The 19,825-nt window shown below is 36.9% G+C and overlaps 1 protein-coding gene across 4 annotated transcripts in view; it reads right to left on the bottom strand.

The window, feature by feature from the left end:
• Positions 1–9,952: 9,952 nt before the first annotated feature.
• STMND1 (stathmin domain containing 1) overlaps positions 9,953–19,825 on the bottom strand; it is a 42,744-nt gene continuing 32,871 nt past the window's right edge. For 2 of the 4 annotated variants that reach the window (XM_069092404.1, XM_069092405.1), the window contains exons 4-5: positions 13,105–13,236; positions 9,955–10,566 (exon numbers count right to left, since the gene is read on the bottom strand). In XM_069092404.1, coding sequence (XP_068948505.1) covers positions 10,285–10,566; positions 13,105–13,236 — 414 coding nt within the window. In that variant the 3' untranslated portion in view covers positions 9,955–10,284. Of the gene's footprint in view, positions 10,567–13,104; positions 13,237–19,825 lie in introns of all 4 variants that reach the window. The other 2 variants (XM_069092403.1, XM_069092406.1) reach the window with 2 other exon arrangements.

The following is a 19,825-nucleotide window of genomic DNA, read 5'->3' as shown; positions in this document are numbered from 1 at the left end:
GATCCTTACTCGTGCTGATGCCCTGAGCTATAGAAGGCATGCATCTTTCCATTCACTATCTTTTTTACCACCAGTTCCTCTCTTGAAGACTCTTCTTCTTGGTGTAGCAACTGAAACAGAGTGGATTATTTAGTTATTGAGGAAATGGAAGAAAACTTGAAGAATTAATATAAACATGAATAATATAGCATTATTTCATTGTTTTTGTGTCTGTAGCACCTAACATGGTATTGGCACATAGGAGGTGGTTAATAAATGCTTATTGATATATCCATGCTTATAGGAAAATTAATACACATTGCTGACATTGCTTAGCTCAACTCCAGCTCTTAATTATAGCTTTAAACAGTCCACTGAATATTAAAGAGTGATCTTTAGAAACAAGTATTTATTTTATAATTAGTCCTTCAAAAGGTAGAGTCTTATTGATGGCTGAATCAAACATGGAAATAAGCCCAGTCCCAAATTACTGCTAATTGCTACAGCAACTCATTTGAAGAAATTCCATGGTTGTCAAACTTTTGTTGACAAATGGACACATTAACATGCTCAAAGTGCACATTCTCTGAAATAGATATATGTGTGTACATTGGAATAAATCCAATATCAACTTCATTTTGAAATATACAGGCATACCTACCATAATTTTTTAGAGGACAACATATGGCCATGGAAAGAGGGCTAGGTCTGGATTCAGAAGATATGGGGTGAAGTCTCTTGTTTTGAAACTTAACAGATCTGTGACCAGGAGCAAGTCACTTACTTTCTCTGGGCATTCTCATCTGTAAGGTGAGGGGGTGGGTGGGGCTGAGAGGGTTGGAGGGAATAAGGGGATTGGACAGGGATGAGGGGTTGGATGTAGGTGATCTCTGAGGGGCCCTCCCTTTTAGCGTTAATGTTGTATGAGACTGACAGACTTATCCTCCATGTCTGACCGGTCATCATTTCATGAAATTAAACTGAAGACTCAAGACTGTAGCTTTAAAAAGCATTTCAAAGCAATAAACAAAACACCAACAATCATCGCAAAGCTCAAATGTGCTTTCCTGATCTGATTGTTGTCCTTCGTTCTCGAAGAGGACCAAAATGACATCACTATGCTAATGTCAAGTTTCAGTGCGTCCGATGGTGGCTGCTCAGAGCGATAGGAGCTTGGAGTGCTCTATCGCAGTCCATGTGAACATTTGGGGTAGATTCTCCCAACTGGAGTGTCCTTTGAGCTTTTTGCATTTCCTTTGAGCTGCTGCAATTCTGCTTTGCTCATAGAGCACAGCCCCTTCTCTGATGTGGGTGTGCCATGCTGAGCAGTCCTGTGCCAGTGTCTCCCATGTCACATAATCAATTCCAAAGTTCTTCCTTATATTGCTTCTTCTGACCACCATGTGAATGCTTTCCCTGTGTGAGTTCTCCATAAAATAGTCTTTTTTTGGCAAGCATACATTTTGTATTTGACCTCCTGTTTATTCTATAGTAATGACTGGCCCCAGATTCTTTCCTATATCCTACATGTAACAAATATGGCCTCCTTCTTCTCCAGTTGTTCCCTGTTACATCTATGATTAAACATTTTATCTGTGTAGCTTTTAAAGTCTTTCACAAGGTGGCTCCTTTTTTCCCCTCATTGTACAATATTCCCTCTCCCACATCCTACAATCCAGCCAGCCTTCTCTCACAAACAACACTCATCTCTCATCTTTCTGACTTTGCACTAAATAAATTCAGCACAAAGAAAATAAATCTGGAGAAGTAAAAGGTATTGAAATACACCATAGTTAGGGAAGGAAGGAACTAGCAGTTGGAAAGATCAGAAAATGTTTCATGTAGAAAGTGTAGTTTGAGTTGATTTTTGAAGGAAGAGTGGGAATCTCCGAGGTAGAGGTGATAAAGGAATTCATTCCAGCCATAGAGGAGAGTCAGCACAAAGGCATGCATATGGGAGATGGGGCATTGGTTGTGGTAAGGTTGTATTGAAGCCAGCCAAACCAGCTTAAGAGAGCTGATTGTTAAATTTTCAGGATGAGCATTTATACCTCAGAAATCAGTAAATGCTATAAGTCAGGGCTTTATTTATGCTTTTTTAAAATTTTTGACTGTCTATACTTAAAAAAGTGATGGAGAAAATATTAATGGTACAGATTAAACTTTAAGTCTAGCATACTTTTCCTCAGAGTCAATTGTTAAACATTTACCAGTACACCCTTGGTTGTGGAGAACAGAGAGAAAGTTCATTTGGCTGGATTGTTGAGTCTAGGAGTAAGTAATGTACAGTGAGGCTGTAAAGGTAGATTGAGTTCAAGTAGTTTAGGGCTTTACAACATAGACACAATAGGGAAATAATTGAGTTAATTTAGTAGGGGCATGGTGATATGTGTGCTTAAGGAAAATAACTTTAGCAGTGAGAGAAAATAGTTTTTTCCATTATGTTAATAGCCAATTATTAAATTAGGATCCAGCTTTTGTCTTCTCTGTTTCTTCACTGGGGTCCAGCTCCGGTGGAAAGTTAGCCTCTCAAGGGCATGGCTGATTGAGATGAACCCTAAACCTCCAGGAACATGATCCTTAATGTTGGGCCAGACCACCCAAGTAGGATGGGGTGTGTGTAAACAGAATCCAGTCTGGACAAGTGTTTGCCCTAATGAGAACAGCCCTTGTCCTTCTACCCCTCCATTAGAATTTAGGGTGACCCAGCTCATGAAGGAGAAAATCAACCAGAGAGGTCTGAATGGATATGTATTCCCTTGTCCTGATTGCTGGAGGTGGCCAAGTCTCATAATCAAGCTGTATTCTCAGTAAGAGGAATGGAAGACTCTTTGCCCACTTTTTCATTAAATGTCAACCAATCAGGGTTAACTTTCACTTCTCAGGGTCATTCCCTTTTACAAAAGTATTTAAGGCTTTCAGTCTCTCTATGGTTTTGTCTTTGTTTTCCACGAGAAACCACTGATCATCAGTTTACTGATTAGCTAGCCTAATAAATAAATTATTAATTAAATTGATTATTAATTACCCAGACTATTCTTTCTCTCAGGGGTTTTTCGTTGTCCCTGCAGCAATGTGAAGGAAGGATTGGAGAGGGGAGAAATTTAAGGCAATTAAGAGCTTATTACAGCAATCTGGGCAAGAAGTAATGAAAGTCTAATCCAAGTGGTAAGTATAAAAATAGAGAGAAAGGGTTAGATGAAAGATGTTGTGGAGGTAGTAACAACAAGGACTGGAAAGTGATTAGATATATGGGATGAAAAAGTGAGGCACTGAGGGTAACACTGAGGTTACGAACCTGGAGAACTGGAAGAATGGTGGGGACTTTCAGAGAAATATGGAAATTTGGTAAGTAGGTCAGTTTTAGGGGGAAAATAGTGAATTCTGTTTGGGGACATGTTTGAGATCTCTCTATGGTATTCAGTTTTAAATATCCAGTAAGCAACTGGTGAGATTGGAGCTCAAGAGAATAACTGGGAATAGATATATAAATCGGTGAGTCATCTACATGGGATGAGGGGGCCTTCTCTTGGATTAGACAACTCGGTCAACATTACAACTATCTTTCATCCATCATCAGCTAAGAGAACCATGCTAACATCCACTCTAAACTATTTTTTACTTGCTTTGGGTCTGCCTAAAGATTCCTATCTGCTGTTAGCAGAAATGTTCTGGATATGCCCCAAATTTGTGTTTTGCAATTAAACTTAAATTGTGCTTATATAATTAACACCACACATTTTAAGAAATGAATAAACCAAATCTTTAAAAAAATATATTTTATTGCCATTTTTTGCTTTTATATCACTGTCATTTTTGGATATTACCCACCTATGCAAATAGAACCCTCCCTTGTAACAAAAGAAAAATAGCTAAGCAAAAACAACCAATACAATGACTATGTATGACAATGTATACAATGTTTTACCCTGATAGCTCCTGACTCTCTGCCAACAGGAGGGAGGCATTTTTCATGATTTATTTTCAAGGAACAATATTGGTTTTTGCAATTCCTCCATATGATACTTTCCTTTTCATTTCCATGATTGTAGTTGTATTGAATAATCAATTGGATTGATTATTGTGGTTCTGTTTATTTAACACTTCCCCCATTTATAAAAAAGCTTCCAATTAAAAAAAATTCTTTGTGCTCAATGAACTAAACTTCATTTTTTGTTCAACATTTTTTGGATATTTTATTTCTTTCTCAATTATATGTAATAACAATTTTTAAAATTCATTAAAAAAAATTGAGTTCCAAATTCTCTCCCTCCTTTCCCTCTCCCTCCCTGAGACAATAAGCAATTTGATGAAGGTTATACATGTGCAATCATGCAAAACATATTTCCATATTAGTCATGTTGTGAAAGAAAACAGCCAAAAAAAACCCATGAAAAATATAAAGAAAGTGAAAAAAGTATGCTTTGATCTGAATTCCTACTCCATCAGTTCTTTCTCTGGAAGTGGATAGCTTTTTTCACTATGACTTCTTTGGAAATGTCTTGCTTAGAACAGCTAAGTCATTCACAGTTGATCATTTTACAATATTGCTGTTACTGTGTACGATGTTCTGGTCTGCTCACTATACTTTCCATCAGTTCATCTAAATCTTTCCGGGTTTTTCTGAAATCATCCTGCTCATAATTTCTTAAAGCACAATAGTATTCTATTACAATTATATACTGTAACTTGTTCAGCCATTCCTTAATTGATGGACATTCCCCCAATTTCCAATTCATTGCCACCAAAAAAAGAGCTGCTACAAATATTTTTGTACAAATAGGTCTTTTTGCCTTTTCAAAAAAATTTAGTGGTATTACTGGATCAAAAGGCATACAGTTTTATAGCCCTTTGGGCATAATAATGAACTAAATTTAAAAGTTCAGTTCTAGCCATTTGGGCTAGTTTATAGTATAACCAAATTATTTTGTTCTCCTTTAAGAAGCAGGCATGAAAAAGTCCCCTTTTAAATACAAAGTAAATACATAGTTTATGGTTCTTGTTTCCATCATTTGTGAAGTCCACAGATGACCATACAATTTCTCTGTAAAATAAATTCACAGTTCTCAGATGAGGACAATTAATGTACTTGAAAGCATTTTTATTCTTCATGGCCTCCAATTCTAATGTGAAGCATGTAGTGCTTCAGGTCAGTGATGTTAACAGTAAAATGACCTTATAATTTAGGTCACAGATCACTGAATTACAGATGTAGAGCAGGAAGAAAACTCAGTTTTACAGGCCACTCATTTTACAGATAAGGAAACAGGCTTTGGAAGGCTAAGTGACTTAGCCATATAGGCACTATGGTCATATAGGTAGCATGCATAAGAAATATCATTTTAACCCACATCTTCTGCCTCAAGAGTCAGTGCTTCTCCATTATAGCACTATTGCACAAGTTTAAAGTAAAAATTACCATCAAAACAAATAAATGTATATAATGGCAATGGTTATCATTGTTTCTGTTTTCCAACTCTTTGTGACACCCTTTGGGGGTTTTCTTGGCAAAGATGCTGAAGTGGTTTTCCATTTCCTTCTTCAGCTCATTTTACAGATGAGGAAAGTGAGGCGTATAGGGCTAAGTGACTTGCCCAGGGTCATACAGTTAGTAAGAGTTTGAGGCTGCATTTGAACTCAGGTCTTCCTGACTCCAGGCCTGGCAATCTATTCACTGTGCCACCTAAATAGCCATTATAATGTCTGTATTTTCCAGATTAAAAACAACAACAAACAAAATACCTTTGATCTAGTTTTTCATTTTTTCTAGTCTTTTTTTTTTCAAGTTTAGCAAACCTTTAAAAAAATAAGTAAAGAAATTTAGAATCTCCATACTCATAGCTCATAGTGTGAAAACTTGTTCCAGCCGTTACCCATTTTACATAATTGGTAAATGCCATCACTGGGCATCATTCTGAAAATGTTACTTATTGTTCCCCAGAACTGGAATAAAACAACATCAACCAAAACAACAGATCTTTTAAACAGCACACCTGTGATACACACTTGCACGAGGAGTTAGCTAACATTATTATTGTGCCGCAGTGATCGGACTCGTTCCACATACTATAGGAAATGTATCACATTGTTGCTCACAGGAGACTTTTACAGTGTTCTAAGGAGCGTTGGTGAAACAGACAAAACACCTAAATCCAAGTCACTTAAGAGTTATGGACCAGAGGCAGCCACGTGGTGGTGAATACAGTGCTAGACTTGAAGTCAAGAGGGCTGAATTCAAATCTTGCCCCAGACAGAACCTCTATGAGCCTCAGTTTGCTCATCTATAAAAAGAGGATAATAAATAACACCTCAGAGGGTTGTTGTGAGGACTAGTATGTGAGATGGCATTATGTAAAGTGCTTTGCAAGCCTTAAAGTTCTAAATATATGTAAGTTATTATTCTGTAGAGGTATCCTAGAATAATGTGTTCATAACCAGATGAATTTAGAGGTTCCAATAAAAAATAATAGTAATAATAACATTAATAGCTACCATTTATGCATTTAAAAGCCCTTTATAGGTATTACGCCTTACCTACTGCCACACACACATCACCAAATGCCAATCCTGGACTGTCCCATTCTCTCCTCCTTTATTCCAGTCTTCGTTGAAGATGAAACAGTGAGGATGACCCCTTTACTTGTACTCTTTATCCCATCTCCAGAGACCTGTCCCTTGATTCATGCCCATTCTCTAGTTTTGGTTTAATATACTAAATCCCTTATCTGGCTGATCTCACTGACTGCTAGTACCTTCACTCTGCCAGTTATCTCTGGTTCTTCTTGCTTGTATGTAGTTGTTCACATGTCTCCCTCGTTAGACTGTGAACTCCTTGAGTCTGTAGACTCTTTTTCCTTTCTTTGTGTCCCCAGTGTTGTTTAAAAAATGCTTTTGACGGATGCTGACTAATTGCCAGTCTCCAAATCCGCTGTGTACACTGCCCACGAGTAAAATGAAATAGCATTTTAGTTAATTTCGCATTACCTCCCCTTACATTACTGTCCTCTTCCTTTGGACAGTTAAGAAAAGATAGATTAAAAAAAGACAGAAAAATCTGTCTTCACTCATTTCCTTCATTTCTGCAGCTGCTATTTCTAGTTACCAACCATCTTTTAAGGGACAAACCTGAAGGCCTTGTCTCAATTCTCATCCCTTTCACCTGGCTGCAGCATTTGACACTGCTGACCACCTTCTCTTGGATTCTCTTTGCTCTCTCATTTTTCGTGTCACTGCTGTCTCCTGATTTTTCCTGTTTCTCTGGCTGCTCCTCAGTAACTCTTGTTGGATCGACATTCATGTCTTGCCCATTTTGTATGGGTAGACATCTGGTAATGAATTGAGCCCTTTTCTCTCTTCGTTCTATGCTGTAGTGCTCTCTTTCATCAGTTCTCATTGGATTCAATGATCTTCTCTATGCAGATGATTCCCAGGCATAAACACATCACACACACACACGTTAGTATATATATACATGTTTACATAATATATGATTTTATGTATGTCTATATGATGTTTATGTATGTATATGTAGGCATATATGCATAAATATGTTTATACTCATGAATATGTATGCACACAAAATATACATGTGTGAACACGTACATGCATGTGTGTATATATATTTATATCTATCATATCTCTCCTGAACTCCAGTCTGACATCCAAGTACCCATTGAATATTTCCAAATAGCCATCTCAAACTGAATAAATCCAAAACAGAGCTCATCATCTTTTAGATAAAACCCTTATCTTCTCCTCATTTCCCTCCTTCTGGTCCACTAGGTTTGTAATCTGGTAATGAACCTCAAATTCCCTCTTCTTTACTCCTCATATCCAAGTTTTGCTTATTCTGTTTCACATCATCAAACCTTGACCACCTCTAACCCGGATTACTACAATAGATTTCTGGTTGTTCTGCTTGTCTCTGTCTCTCCCTTCTCTAACCAAATATCTTTGTAGCTGCAAAATGATACAGGTCTGCACATGGCACTTTCCTGTTTAAGAACTTCCATTTGCCTCAAGTATAAAATATACGCTTTTCTCTTTAGCATAAAGACCTTTACAGTCTGTCTCCACTTTACCTTTCCAGACTTAATGCACATTAGTCTATCTCAGCAATATAAAGTATGGTAAGGTAAATCATTCTCAAAGTGTGGTTCACAGACCCCCAAGAGTTCCTGAGATCTTTCTAGGGGGTCCACAACATATTATTTTCATAATAATGCTAAGGAATTATTTGCCTATTATTTCTCTCTTCCCTTTCCCAACTACATGTCTGTGTGAGGCCAGATTTTCTTCATATATTTCAACCAAAACAACATAACACAACAGATTGAATGCATATACAAATATGAGAATCCAGCTGTCTTCTATTAAGTCAGGCATTACAGAGATTTAAAAAAAATATGTTAAACAATGCCACTCTTCTTACTAATTGTTTTTTGTTTTGGAAAATGTCATTTTTCATTGAAATTTGTTATTTATATTAACACATAATGGAGTTATTTGAAATGAATTAATAAATATGTTTAATGATCAGTTTTAATTTCTCATAGAATAAACATTCATGATTATAACCCAATAAACAAAAGCTCTTTGGAATGCTCAATAATTTCTAAGAACATAAAGGGGTCTTGAGACCAAAACATTTGAGAACTATCACTCCTACCTTTGTGTACTCTACATTTTAATCAACGTTGTCTATTTTAATGTTTTTCTACCTACAGAATTCCATCTCTCTTCTCAGTGTTTCTCCCTGAGCTGTCTCCCATGACTGGAATATACTTCCTTTCCTCCCCTTAAAAATTTTTTTCTTGATATGTTTTGTTTTGATATCAAAAACATTTAAAGATTACTCCCACTTTGGGAGAAGTCTCTTATAACAAAACAAAAGCTAATAATTCAGTGACCTCATCTACAAATGCATGCAATATTTCACAACCTTAGCCTGCTACCTCTGTATTTAAAAAAAAAAAGAGAGAAATTTATTTTCTCCTTCCTACCTTCACCTGATTGAAAAAAATAAGAAAAACAAATTACTTGTAACAAATATGCATAGTCAAGCAAAATAAATTCCCTCAATGACTTTATACAAAAATATGTGTTTCATTCTGTACCCTAAATCTGTCACATCTCCAACTTATGAAATCACTAGCTTCCTTCAAGAAATGATAATACAAATGTCACTTCTTACACAAGGCATATCCTGAACTCTTTGAGTTCTCCCTTCAGACATATTTATATGTTTTGAATTTATTTATCTGGGTTCATTCTGTTTCCCTTTAAAAAAAATAGATACTCCTTGAGGGCAGGGACTGCATTGTTTTCATCTTTTTATTTCTGTGCCTATCACAATGACTGGCCCATTTCAGTGCTTAATAAATGATTATTCAATGAATGAATGAATGAATCTCTCCAAGCTGTATCAAGTGAGAGATTGTGTTGTAGGTATGACTCTCCATTCTATAGATGAAAAAACTGAGGCCTGGAGAGGTTAATCCCCTAGTTCATGGTCCCATAGCTAGAATGTGACAGAGGTAGAATTCAAAACCGCATCTCTCTGACTACTCCTGGACTCTTCAATATCTTTAATTAGCTGCAACGCACCTTCAGACTATCTCATTCAATGGAGAACTGCTTAGCATTGAAGGGAAAGGCCCAGGTGATAGAATACAGCAAGTAAGGAAGTGCTTAGCTGAGCCTTTACTGACCAGAGGCAGTAAGGGTAGAGAGCTTCCTCCTGGAGCTGCCTCTGTCCTCTTCCTTCTCTACCTTGGGACTGTATGGGAGTCAAACCAAAAACCTTGATATCAGCAATCTTTGTAGACCTGAGTACTAACAGCAGAGCCAAGCATTACCGCTAGACCAATCAGTAAGGTCGGTAGGAGGAATGTAAAGGGGCAGAACTTTCAAGAATTTAAGAATTTTAATAATTAGTGAAAAATCACACCTGTAGTTTACATTGACTAGAGTTGACCAGGTTTTATTCCAAGTACATTAAGTTAAACTGGATGATACTCATCAAATCAAAATGCTTCCCCTCAGTTTCATTTGAGTAGTATAGCTCTTTACCCTGAAATGACAGACATCTAATTTATACCTACACAGTTCTTCTCCCTGCATTCTTGGCAAAAACCTATGCCCCAAAGTGCAAAAAAACCCAAATCAGGGGCAAGTTAGTGTATTTTTATGGAATTCTTTGTTGCTTAGTTGTGTTTTGTTTATATAACAGGTGCATTAAAATATAAAAAATAGGAGAATGTGAATTAGATTAGATTTGAGTCCCCAAAGCGGATCATGGGTACATCAGAATACATCATCAGGAGTATTGTAGTGCACATCAGACTCCACAACCCCAAAGGTTTCATTACTTTGATTTATTTCACTTGAGGTCATACTGCCTTTCCCAACACTTCTTTTCCTTTTCACTTGCCTTCCTGTTTCCATGGTAGAGGGATGAAAGGCTGTAGCATCAAATCCTTTGGCAAATGGAGTGTCATCCTCACTCAGCCCTGTCATGCTTGAAGGAACAATCGGTGGCAAAGGCCTGTCATTTCTTAGCCTCTTTTTCATTTCTTCACCTTTAACCTGCAGAACAGTGTTGGAGGTAGGACAAAAGAGTGAATAGTTTCTTCTGGAGTTTTAGCCTATTGTACTACCAATTAACATTATACTCTGGACTGTCATGTTCTTGGCATTACATTTTAGGAAGGATGCTGACAAACAAGGAAATGAAAAAGCAAAAAAATTGGATTGGTCATATGGTAAGAGCTTAACTGGCTTTCTTAGGGTCCTACATATAGTGTTAGAGGCAGAATTTGAACCCAGGTGTCCCAAACATCAAGTCTATTACTATAGTCACTATTTAATACTGCCTCTCTAAGGAAAGTGACCAAGTTTGGATAGAAACAGTCTTGGAACAAGTCACTATCCCCCTATTATTATTTGATATTTAATGATCTATGAACAATTTTGCAAAATTAGATAAAGTAACTGCTTTTGTAATGGAATAAAAGCACTGGAATTGTAAGCTCATCTTCTGTAGGCTCCTTGAAGGAGAATCCTTGGGATAACTCCTGTGGCACACAGGGTAGGATACAAGGGATGATAGGTATTTCATCCTATTTCCACAGCCTTTTAATGTTTACTGCTAGGTCTCTATATTTTAAAAGCTTTTCCTTATGTGTAGCTTGGAGATTATGAGACTTTTCCATGGAAGCACCAATTAAAAAAATTATAGATCATTGTTATGTCCAGGCAATTCTGAGTATCAGTTTGGTCTTTGACAATACTCCACTTTCAGTATAGTTTCTTTGTAGAACTCTCAAAGGTATTTTGAAGTTTATATTTACACTAGAGAAATTCTTCATCTGTCAGCTTATGAAAGATGGCAAGTTTATTATTGTAATTTTTATTATCACTATCATTAGCAATATCATCATCCTAACTACATCTTTATCTTAATTATTCCAGGCTCAGTCCTGGTAAGGGCATTCTTCCTAATCCATCCTCCTCTTCTCCTCCTCCTCCTCTAATAGCTAAAGAGCCTTCTTTCTTGTTCACTTTTAGTTTGGTGAATCGCTGCTCAAGTTGTAATATATCTTCAAGGACTTGAAGACTTAGGTCCAAGGTAAATAGCACATATTCCTCATAGCTAAACTTTTACTTATTTCTGTTTTTCTCTTCTCTTTATTTATGCCAGCTTTCTAGTCTTCAAATAATCAGAATGTTTCTAAGGCAAGGAGTAAGAGGGGACATGCCCAATGGGACAAGTCCATCTCCTATGATAATTCCCAAACCTTTTTATCTCAAAAGGATCCCTCTTTATTTATTTATTGCTTTTTGGAGGGGGGAAGGCAGGGAAATTGGGGTTAAGTGACTTGTCCACGGTCACATGGCTAGTAAGTGTTAAGTGTCTGAGGATTTGGACTCAGGTCCTCCTGACTCCAGGGCCAGTAGTCTATTCACTGCACCACCTAGACACCCTGAACATCTCTCTTTATGCTCTTGAAAATTACTGAGGATCCCAAAGAGCTTTTGTTTATATGTGTTAAATCTATCAATATCTACCATATTAGAAATTAAAATATCTTAGTATTATTATGAAAATAATTTTGACCTTGAAAACCTCCTGAAAGTCTTCACTTTTTTATTTTATTTTTTACCCCTATCCTATCATGAACAGCTTAATGTCTCAGAAATTGGGATAATTTATCCAGGCATAGAAGCTTCAGGAAATTGTCCTTCTTGAGTCAAAACTGGAGCTCCAAATGTCTGGTTTAAATCTAACATATATAAGTGGGCACAGCTTGTATCAATGAAATTCAGATGGTAACTAATTCAACGATCCTTCCACTTATGAATTCTAGTATCATAAAAGTCTGTGATCCTTCTCCAACTCTAGTCTATTAACTACAGCACTGAGATTTCCTTCTTAGTACTTCCATGTAAAAAAAATTCTACTTCTTTTTGGAGGGGAGGAAAAAGGGGGGAAGTGGAATCTTCTTTAAGCTACACAGATGACATAATTTTTCCCATTGGTCTCTAGGGGTGGGAACATGTGGCTACTGTGAAATTTGGATTCAGTCAAAGGGATGCACCTGAGGACCTAGAGGGCCACATGTGACCTCAAGGCCACAGTTTCTCTACCCCTGGGTCCATAATTGTATTGTCATAAGGAAGTTCTGGTGAGGAAACTCCCTACACCAATACAGATCAGCAGCTGATGACAATTTATGGTCTATAGCCTGGGACATTGAGTGGTTTGGCAGAAGTGGGTTTTGGACCCAGATGTTCCTGGTCCCATGGTCAATTCTCTGATATTATTCCATGCTACATCTCTTGGATAAAACTAATATCATCAATTAAAACTGCTTTATGCTATTCCTAGCATAAAGTAAATAACTTCATTTACTTTATAAAAATAAATAAAAAATTAAATTAAATTAAAAAAAAACCAAGAAAAGTGAAATCTATTAAATCACAAGCTTCCTTATAATATTCAACCCAGACTGGGACATATATCTCAAAAGGACAAAGTTCTGCCAAAAAAAGTTTGGGAAGGACTGATTTTAGTAAGCATATTCTCACTGAATGAACCTCTGGTCCACATGAGAGCAAAGTTACCTTCCTCCTTTCGTCTGCCGCCTTCATCTTCTCTTCTATATTTTTTATTGTGAACCCATTTGTTTCCCTTTTGGTCTTAAGTTTCTCTAGTCTGGCAGGCGGCTTCCTGAGAGGCTTTTCATCCATGCTCACCTGGAGAAAGACAGTTTTCAAAATGAAAAAAAAAGAAGAAAAAACACATGCTTTGGTAGCAGGGTAAGAGAGGGGAGGTAGAAGGCAGGCACCCAGGCTTTTCCCCTGCCTTAATCTTGAGTAAGCCAAAAACCTATTGAAGAGCTAAGTTTATTTAGAAGTACCAGCCTAAAAAGTAAATGTTGCCAACAATGGAAAGTCCTAAAGAGGTGGTTGGGAGAAAACTCATGCTTTTTAGAGTATTAAAAATCACAAACTATGTGAGAAAGAAAAAAATGTGGCAAGGAGGCAAAGCTTTTCTAAAACTAGATTGAAAAGAATTAATATGTGACATAGGGGCAGGCTGGGAAGGTGCGGCACGGCCCGCAGACGCAGGCCAGGAAGGGGCCTGATCAACTCAGAGGGCAAGTCTTCCCACCAACCATAAGGTTCACTAAGAGGCTTATCACCAAAGGGCTGGGACTGGAAAGAGCAAGGTAAGAAGCAAATACAGGGGCCCCTGTCCTGGACAGCAAACACTCCTGGGGCTACCACTTCATAGCCCAGAAATTTTTTTTAAAAAGCCCCTTTCAGGACCTCCAAAGACTAGGATGACAGAGTGAACCTCACTTGCTCCAAGCCCCCCTCTGACCCTAAAAACATAGTAACTCTTGCCCCAGGGCAAAACCCTCTACAGTAAAGGCTTGGGATCCTAGAGCAAGGGCGTGGCTAGGACCCTGCCTCAAAATGGGTAGAAAGCAGACTACAAAGACAAAGACTCTGGAGTCCTACTATCCTCAGAGGGAGGAACCAACCTCAGAGGGAGACAATGTGGACTCCACACCCAAAGCTGAAACTTCAACAGGGAATGGGTCCCAAGCACAGAAGGCTCTCCTAGATGAGATCAAAAGGAACTTTGAAAACAAAATGAGAGAGATAGAAGACAAAATGAATAATTCTCTCAAAACGAAAAAAGCATAATTAGAAAAACATTATAATGAGGAAAACATCTCTCTAAAAAGAAAAGTATGATATGGAAAAGGAGCTTCAAAAATTAACCAAGGAAAATGATTTGCTAAAAACCAGAATTAACCATATGGAAATAAATAACTCTATGAAAAACCAAGAATTAGCCAAGCAAAACAACAAGAATGAAAAATTAGAAAAAGAGGTAAAATATCTCAAAGAAAAAATAACTGACCTGGAAAACAGATCCAGGAGAGATAATCTGAGAATCATAGGCCTACCAGAAAATTATGATGAAAAAATGAGCCTGGACAACATTCTCCAAGAGCTCATTAAGGAAAACTGCCCTGAGATACTAGAACCTGAGGGTAAAATAGAAATCAAGAGAATCCACTGAACACCTGCTGTAAGAGATCCCAAACTGGAAAGTCCTCGAAATGTTGTGGCCAAACTCCAGAACTACCAGATAAAAGAGAAAATACTTCAAGCGGGCAGAAAGAAACAATTCAAATATCAAGGGTCCACAGTGAGGATTGCACAGGATTTGGCAGCCTCTACACTGAAAGATCGGAGGCAGTGGAATACAATTTTCCGGAAGGCAAAAGAGCTCGGGTTACAACCAAGGATCACATACCCAGCAAGACTGAGCATATTCTTCCAGGCAAAGAGATGGTCACTCAATGATATAACAGAGTTCCAGACCTTCTTGATAAAAAAGCCAGAACTCAATGGAAAATTCAACCTCCAATTATAAGATGCAACAGTGACTTAGAAAGGTAAACAAGGAGAACACACACACACACACACACACACACACACACACACACACCCTGCTATTTGATAAGAGCAAACTGGTTATAGACAAGTAGAGGGTATGACTATAAAATACACAAAATGACGATTTAAAAAAATCTTATTAAGGGCTACAAAGGGACTGCAATGGAAGAAAGGGAATGGTTGAAGTGGAAAAGGGTAAATTATGCCACTCATAGAGGCATAAAAACTGTATAGCAGAGGAAAAAAAGGGAGGGAGTTGGGAAGCATATGAGCTTTTCCCTCATTGGTTCTGGTACAAGGAGGGAATAACAACCAGTTAAGCATAGGACTCTATGGAGAAGAAACGCAAAAAGTATCATTTTAGAGGGAAAGAGGGGAGGGAGAGGAGCTTCACATGAGATTTGTTCCTGTCACTCTTGATGAGAAGAAGAAATAGCATACTTCATTAAGTATAAAAATATCCTACAGGCAGTAGAAGGGGGAAAGGGTTACGAAAGGGAGGTGGGAATGGTTTGTAGGGAGGGAAGTAGTAAGGGGAAAGGGGAGGAAAACGGAGGGGGGCTGAAAAGGGAACACTGAGGGAGGTGGTGGTCAAAAGGAAAACTATTAAGGGGGGGAAGGGAGAAGGGAGGGAAAATATGAACATTAACAGGGGCAGGAATAGGATGGGGGGAAAGAAACAGATAACAATCATAACTGTAAATGTGAATGGAATGAACTCTCCCATAAAACGGAGACGGATAGAAGAATGGATTAGAAACCATAATCCTACAATATGCTGTTTACAAGAAACACATTTGAAACAGAGGGATACACACAAGGTAAAGGTAAAAGGTTGGAATAAAATAAATCATGCCTCAGCTAAAGTAAAAAAAAAAAAGCAGGGGTAGCAATCCTTATCTCAGATAAAGCAAAAGCAAAAATTGACCTAATTAAAAGAGATAAGGAAGGAAACTATATCCTGTTAAAAGGCACCATGGAGAATGAAGCAATATCATTACTTAACATATATGCACCAAGTGGTGTAGCATCCAAATTCCTAGAGGAGAAGGTAAAGGAATTAGAGGAAGAAATAGATAGCAAAACTATACCAGTGGGAGACCTTAATCTCCCCGTCTCTGAACTTGATAAATCCAACCTCAAAATAAACAAGAAAGAAGTTAAGGAGGTGAACAGGATTTTAGAGAGGATAGGTATGATAGATCTCTGGAGAAAACTGAATGGGGATAAAAAGGAATATACTTTCTTCTCAGCGGTTCATGGCACATACTCAAAAATTGACCATGTTCTAGGGCATAAAAACCTCACAATTCTATGCAGTAAGGCAGAAATATTAAATGCATCGTTCTCAGATCATGATGCAATAAAAATTATATGCAATAAAGGGCCAGGGAAAGACAGACTAAAAACTAATTGGAAATTAAACAATTTAATCCTAAAGAATGAGTGGGTCAAACAAGAAATTATAGAAACAATCAGTAATTTCATTCAAGAGAATGATAATAATGACACAACATACCAAAATCTGTGGGATGCATTAAAGGCAGTTCTTAAGGGAAGTTTTATATCCCTGAGTGCATACGTGATTAAATTAGAAAAAAGGGAGCTCAACAAATTGGGGATGCAATTAAAAAACCTGGAAAAAGAACAAATTCAAAATCCCCAATTAAATACTAAATTAGAAATATTGAACACAAAAGGAGAGATTAATAAAATTGAAATTTAAAAAACTATTGAATTAATAAATAAAACCAAGAGCTGGTTTTATGAAAAAACCAACAAAATTGATAGACCCTTAGTCAATATGATAAAAAAAAGAAAGAAGAAAACCAAATTATGAGTATCAAAAATGAAAAGGGTGAATCTACCTCCAATGAAGAGGAAATCCAAACAATAATTAGGAATTATTTTTCCCAATTGTATGCACATAAATTTGACAACCTTAGGGAAATGGATGAATATTTATAAATATACAAGTTGCCCAGATTAACCGAAGGGGAAGTAAATTACTTAAATAATCCCATCTCAGAAAAAGAAATTGAACAAGCCATCAGTCAGCTCCCTAGGAAAAAATCTCCAGGGCCAGATGGATTCACTAGTGAATTCTATCAAACATTTAAAGAACAATTGATTCCAATACTCTACAAACTATTTGGGAAAATTAGTGAAGAAGGAGTCCTACCAAATTCTTTTTATGACACAAATATGGTACTGATACCTAAATCAGGAAGAGATAAAACAGAGAAAGAAAATTATAGACCAATCTCCCTCATGAATATAGATGCAAAAATTCTAAATAAAATACTAGCAAAAAGACTACAGCAACTTATCTCAAGAATAATACACTTTGATCAGGTAACATTTATTCCAGGAATGCAAGGATGGTTTAATATTAGGAAAACCATCAGTATAATTGATCATATCAACAATAAAACTAGCAGAAATCACATGATCATCTCAATAGATGCAGAAAAGGCTTTTGACAAAATACAACATCCATTCCTATTAAAAACATTAGAAAGTATAGGAATAAATGGAACCTTCCTTAAAATAATAGGTAGTATCTATTTAAAGCCATCAGCAAGTATTATATGTAATGGGGAGAAGCTAGAAGCATTTCCCATAAGACAAGGGTGTCCATTATCACCCCTCTTATTCAATCTGGTACTAGAAATGTTAGCAGTAGCAATTAGAGAAGAAAAAGAAATCAAATTACGCAAAGAAGAGACCAAGCTATCACTCTTTGCAGATGATATGATGATATACTTAGAGAATCCTAGAGAATCAAGTAAAAAACAACTTGAGACAATAAATAAATTTGGCAAATTTGCAGGATAGAAAATAAACCCACATAAATCCTTGGCATTCCTATATATTTCCAATGAAATTCAACAGCAAGAGATAGAAAGAGAAATCCCATTTAAAGTTACTGTAGACATTATAAAATATTTGGGAATCTACCTGCCAAAACAAACCCAGGACCTATATGATCATAACTACAAAACACTTTTCACACAAATAAAGTCAGATCTAACTAATTGGAAAAATATCAATTGCTCGTGGCTGGGTCGAGCTAATATAATAAAAATGACAATTTTATCTAAATTAAATTATATATTTAGTGCCATACCAATTAATTTACCAAAAAACTACTTTATAGAGCTAGAAAAAATAGTAACAAAATTCATTTGGAAGAATAAACTGTCCAGAATATCAAGGGAATTAATGAAAAGAAATGCTAGGGAAGGTGGACTAGCTTTACCAGATTTCATCATACCAGATTTTCAATCTGTATTATAAAGCAGCAGCCATCAAAACTACTTGGTACTGGCTGAGGAATAGAGGAGTGGATCAATGGAATAGATTAGGCACACAAGATTCAGAAGTCAATGACTATAGTAATATATTGTTTGATAAACCTCCAGACCCTGGTTTTTGGGATAAGAACTCACTATTTGACAAAAACTGCTGGGAAAACTGGAATATAGTATGGCAGAAACTGGGTAGAGACCATTATCTAACACCATATATCAAAATCAAGTCTAAATGGGTGCATGATCTAGGTATAAAGGTTGATACTGTAAGCAGTCTCCTAAAACAAGGAATAGTTTACCTATCAGACTTGTGGAGAGGGAAAGACTTTATGACTAAACAAGAATTAGAGAACATTATAAAATGTAAAATGGATAATTTTGACTACATGAAATTGAAAAGTTTCTGTCCAAACAAAGCCAATGTAACCAAGATTAAGAAGGAGGTGGGAAATTGGGAAAGAATCTTTACAACCTATGTCTCTGACAAAGGACTAATTTCTAAAATATACAGAGAATTGAGTCAAATTTATAAGAATACAAGTCATTCCCCAATTGATAAATGGTCAAAGGATAGGAACAGGCAGTTTTCAGAGAAAGAAATTAAAGCTATCTATAAGCACATGAAGAAATGCTCTAATTCACTATTGATTAGAGAAATGCAAATCAAAACAACTCTGAGGTACCACATCTCACCAGTCAGATTGGCTAAGATGACAAAACAGGAAAATGACAAATGCTGGAGAGGATGTGGGCAAATTGGAACACTAATGCATTGCTGGTGGAGTTGTGAACTGATCCAGCCTTTCTGGAGAGCAATCTGGAATTATGCCCAAAGGGCTATAAATACTTTCATACCCTTTGATCCAGCAATACCACTCCTAGGGTTATATCCCAAAGAGATCATAGAAATGGGAGAAAGACCCATATGTACAAAAATGTTTATAGCAGCTCTCTTTGTGGTAGCAAAGAATTGGAAATTAAGGGGGTGCCCATCAATTGGGGAATGGCTGAACAAGTTGTGGTATATGCATGTTATGGAATACTATTGTGCTATAAGAAACGAGGAGCAGACGGTCTTCATATTTACCTGGAGAGGCTTAAAAGAACTGATGCTGAGTGAGAAGAGTAGAACCAGTAGAAATTTATACACAATTACAGACACAACATATGTGTGATGACCAACTTTGATAGACTGGACTCTTCTCAGCAATGCAGTGATATAAGTCAATCCCAAAAGACTCATGATGGAGAGAAATATGTGCATCCAGAGAAAGAACTAGAAAGAACTAAGTTTATATCCAGGTGGAAGAAAAATACCCGATCTTTTTCCTTCTCTTATTTGGTTTTATGTCCTCTTTACCATTTTTCATTCCAGCTGGTACAATCCGTCCTTATAACCTGACTAATGTATAATGTGAAAGTATTTACAGATCCTATACTTGACTATAAGCTGCCATGTGGGGGGCGGGGGAGGAAAGGGAGGGGGGCAAAATGTGAAACTCAAGGAATTGTGGAATTGAATCCTGTAAACTAAAAGGAAACAAAGAAATTAA

Source organism: Petaurus breviceps, unplaced genomic scaffold (genome assembly GCF_028583685.1).
Source record: "Petaurus breviceps papuanus isolate PSGF00001 unplaced genomic scaffold, PetGlider_PUasm1.0 190, whole genome shotgun sequence".
Classification (NCBI taxonomy): domain Eukaryota; kingdom Metazoa; phylum Chordata; class Mammalia; order Diprotodontia; family Petauridae; genus Petaurus; species Petaurus breviceps.
Note: the sequence above shows the minus strand (reverse complement) of the source record. Positions and strands in the feature narration are given on the sequence as shown.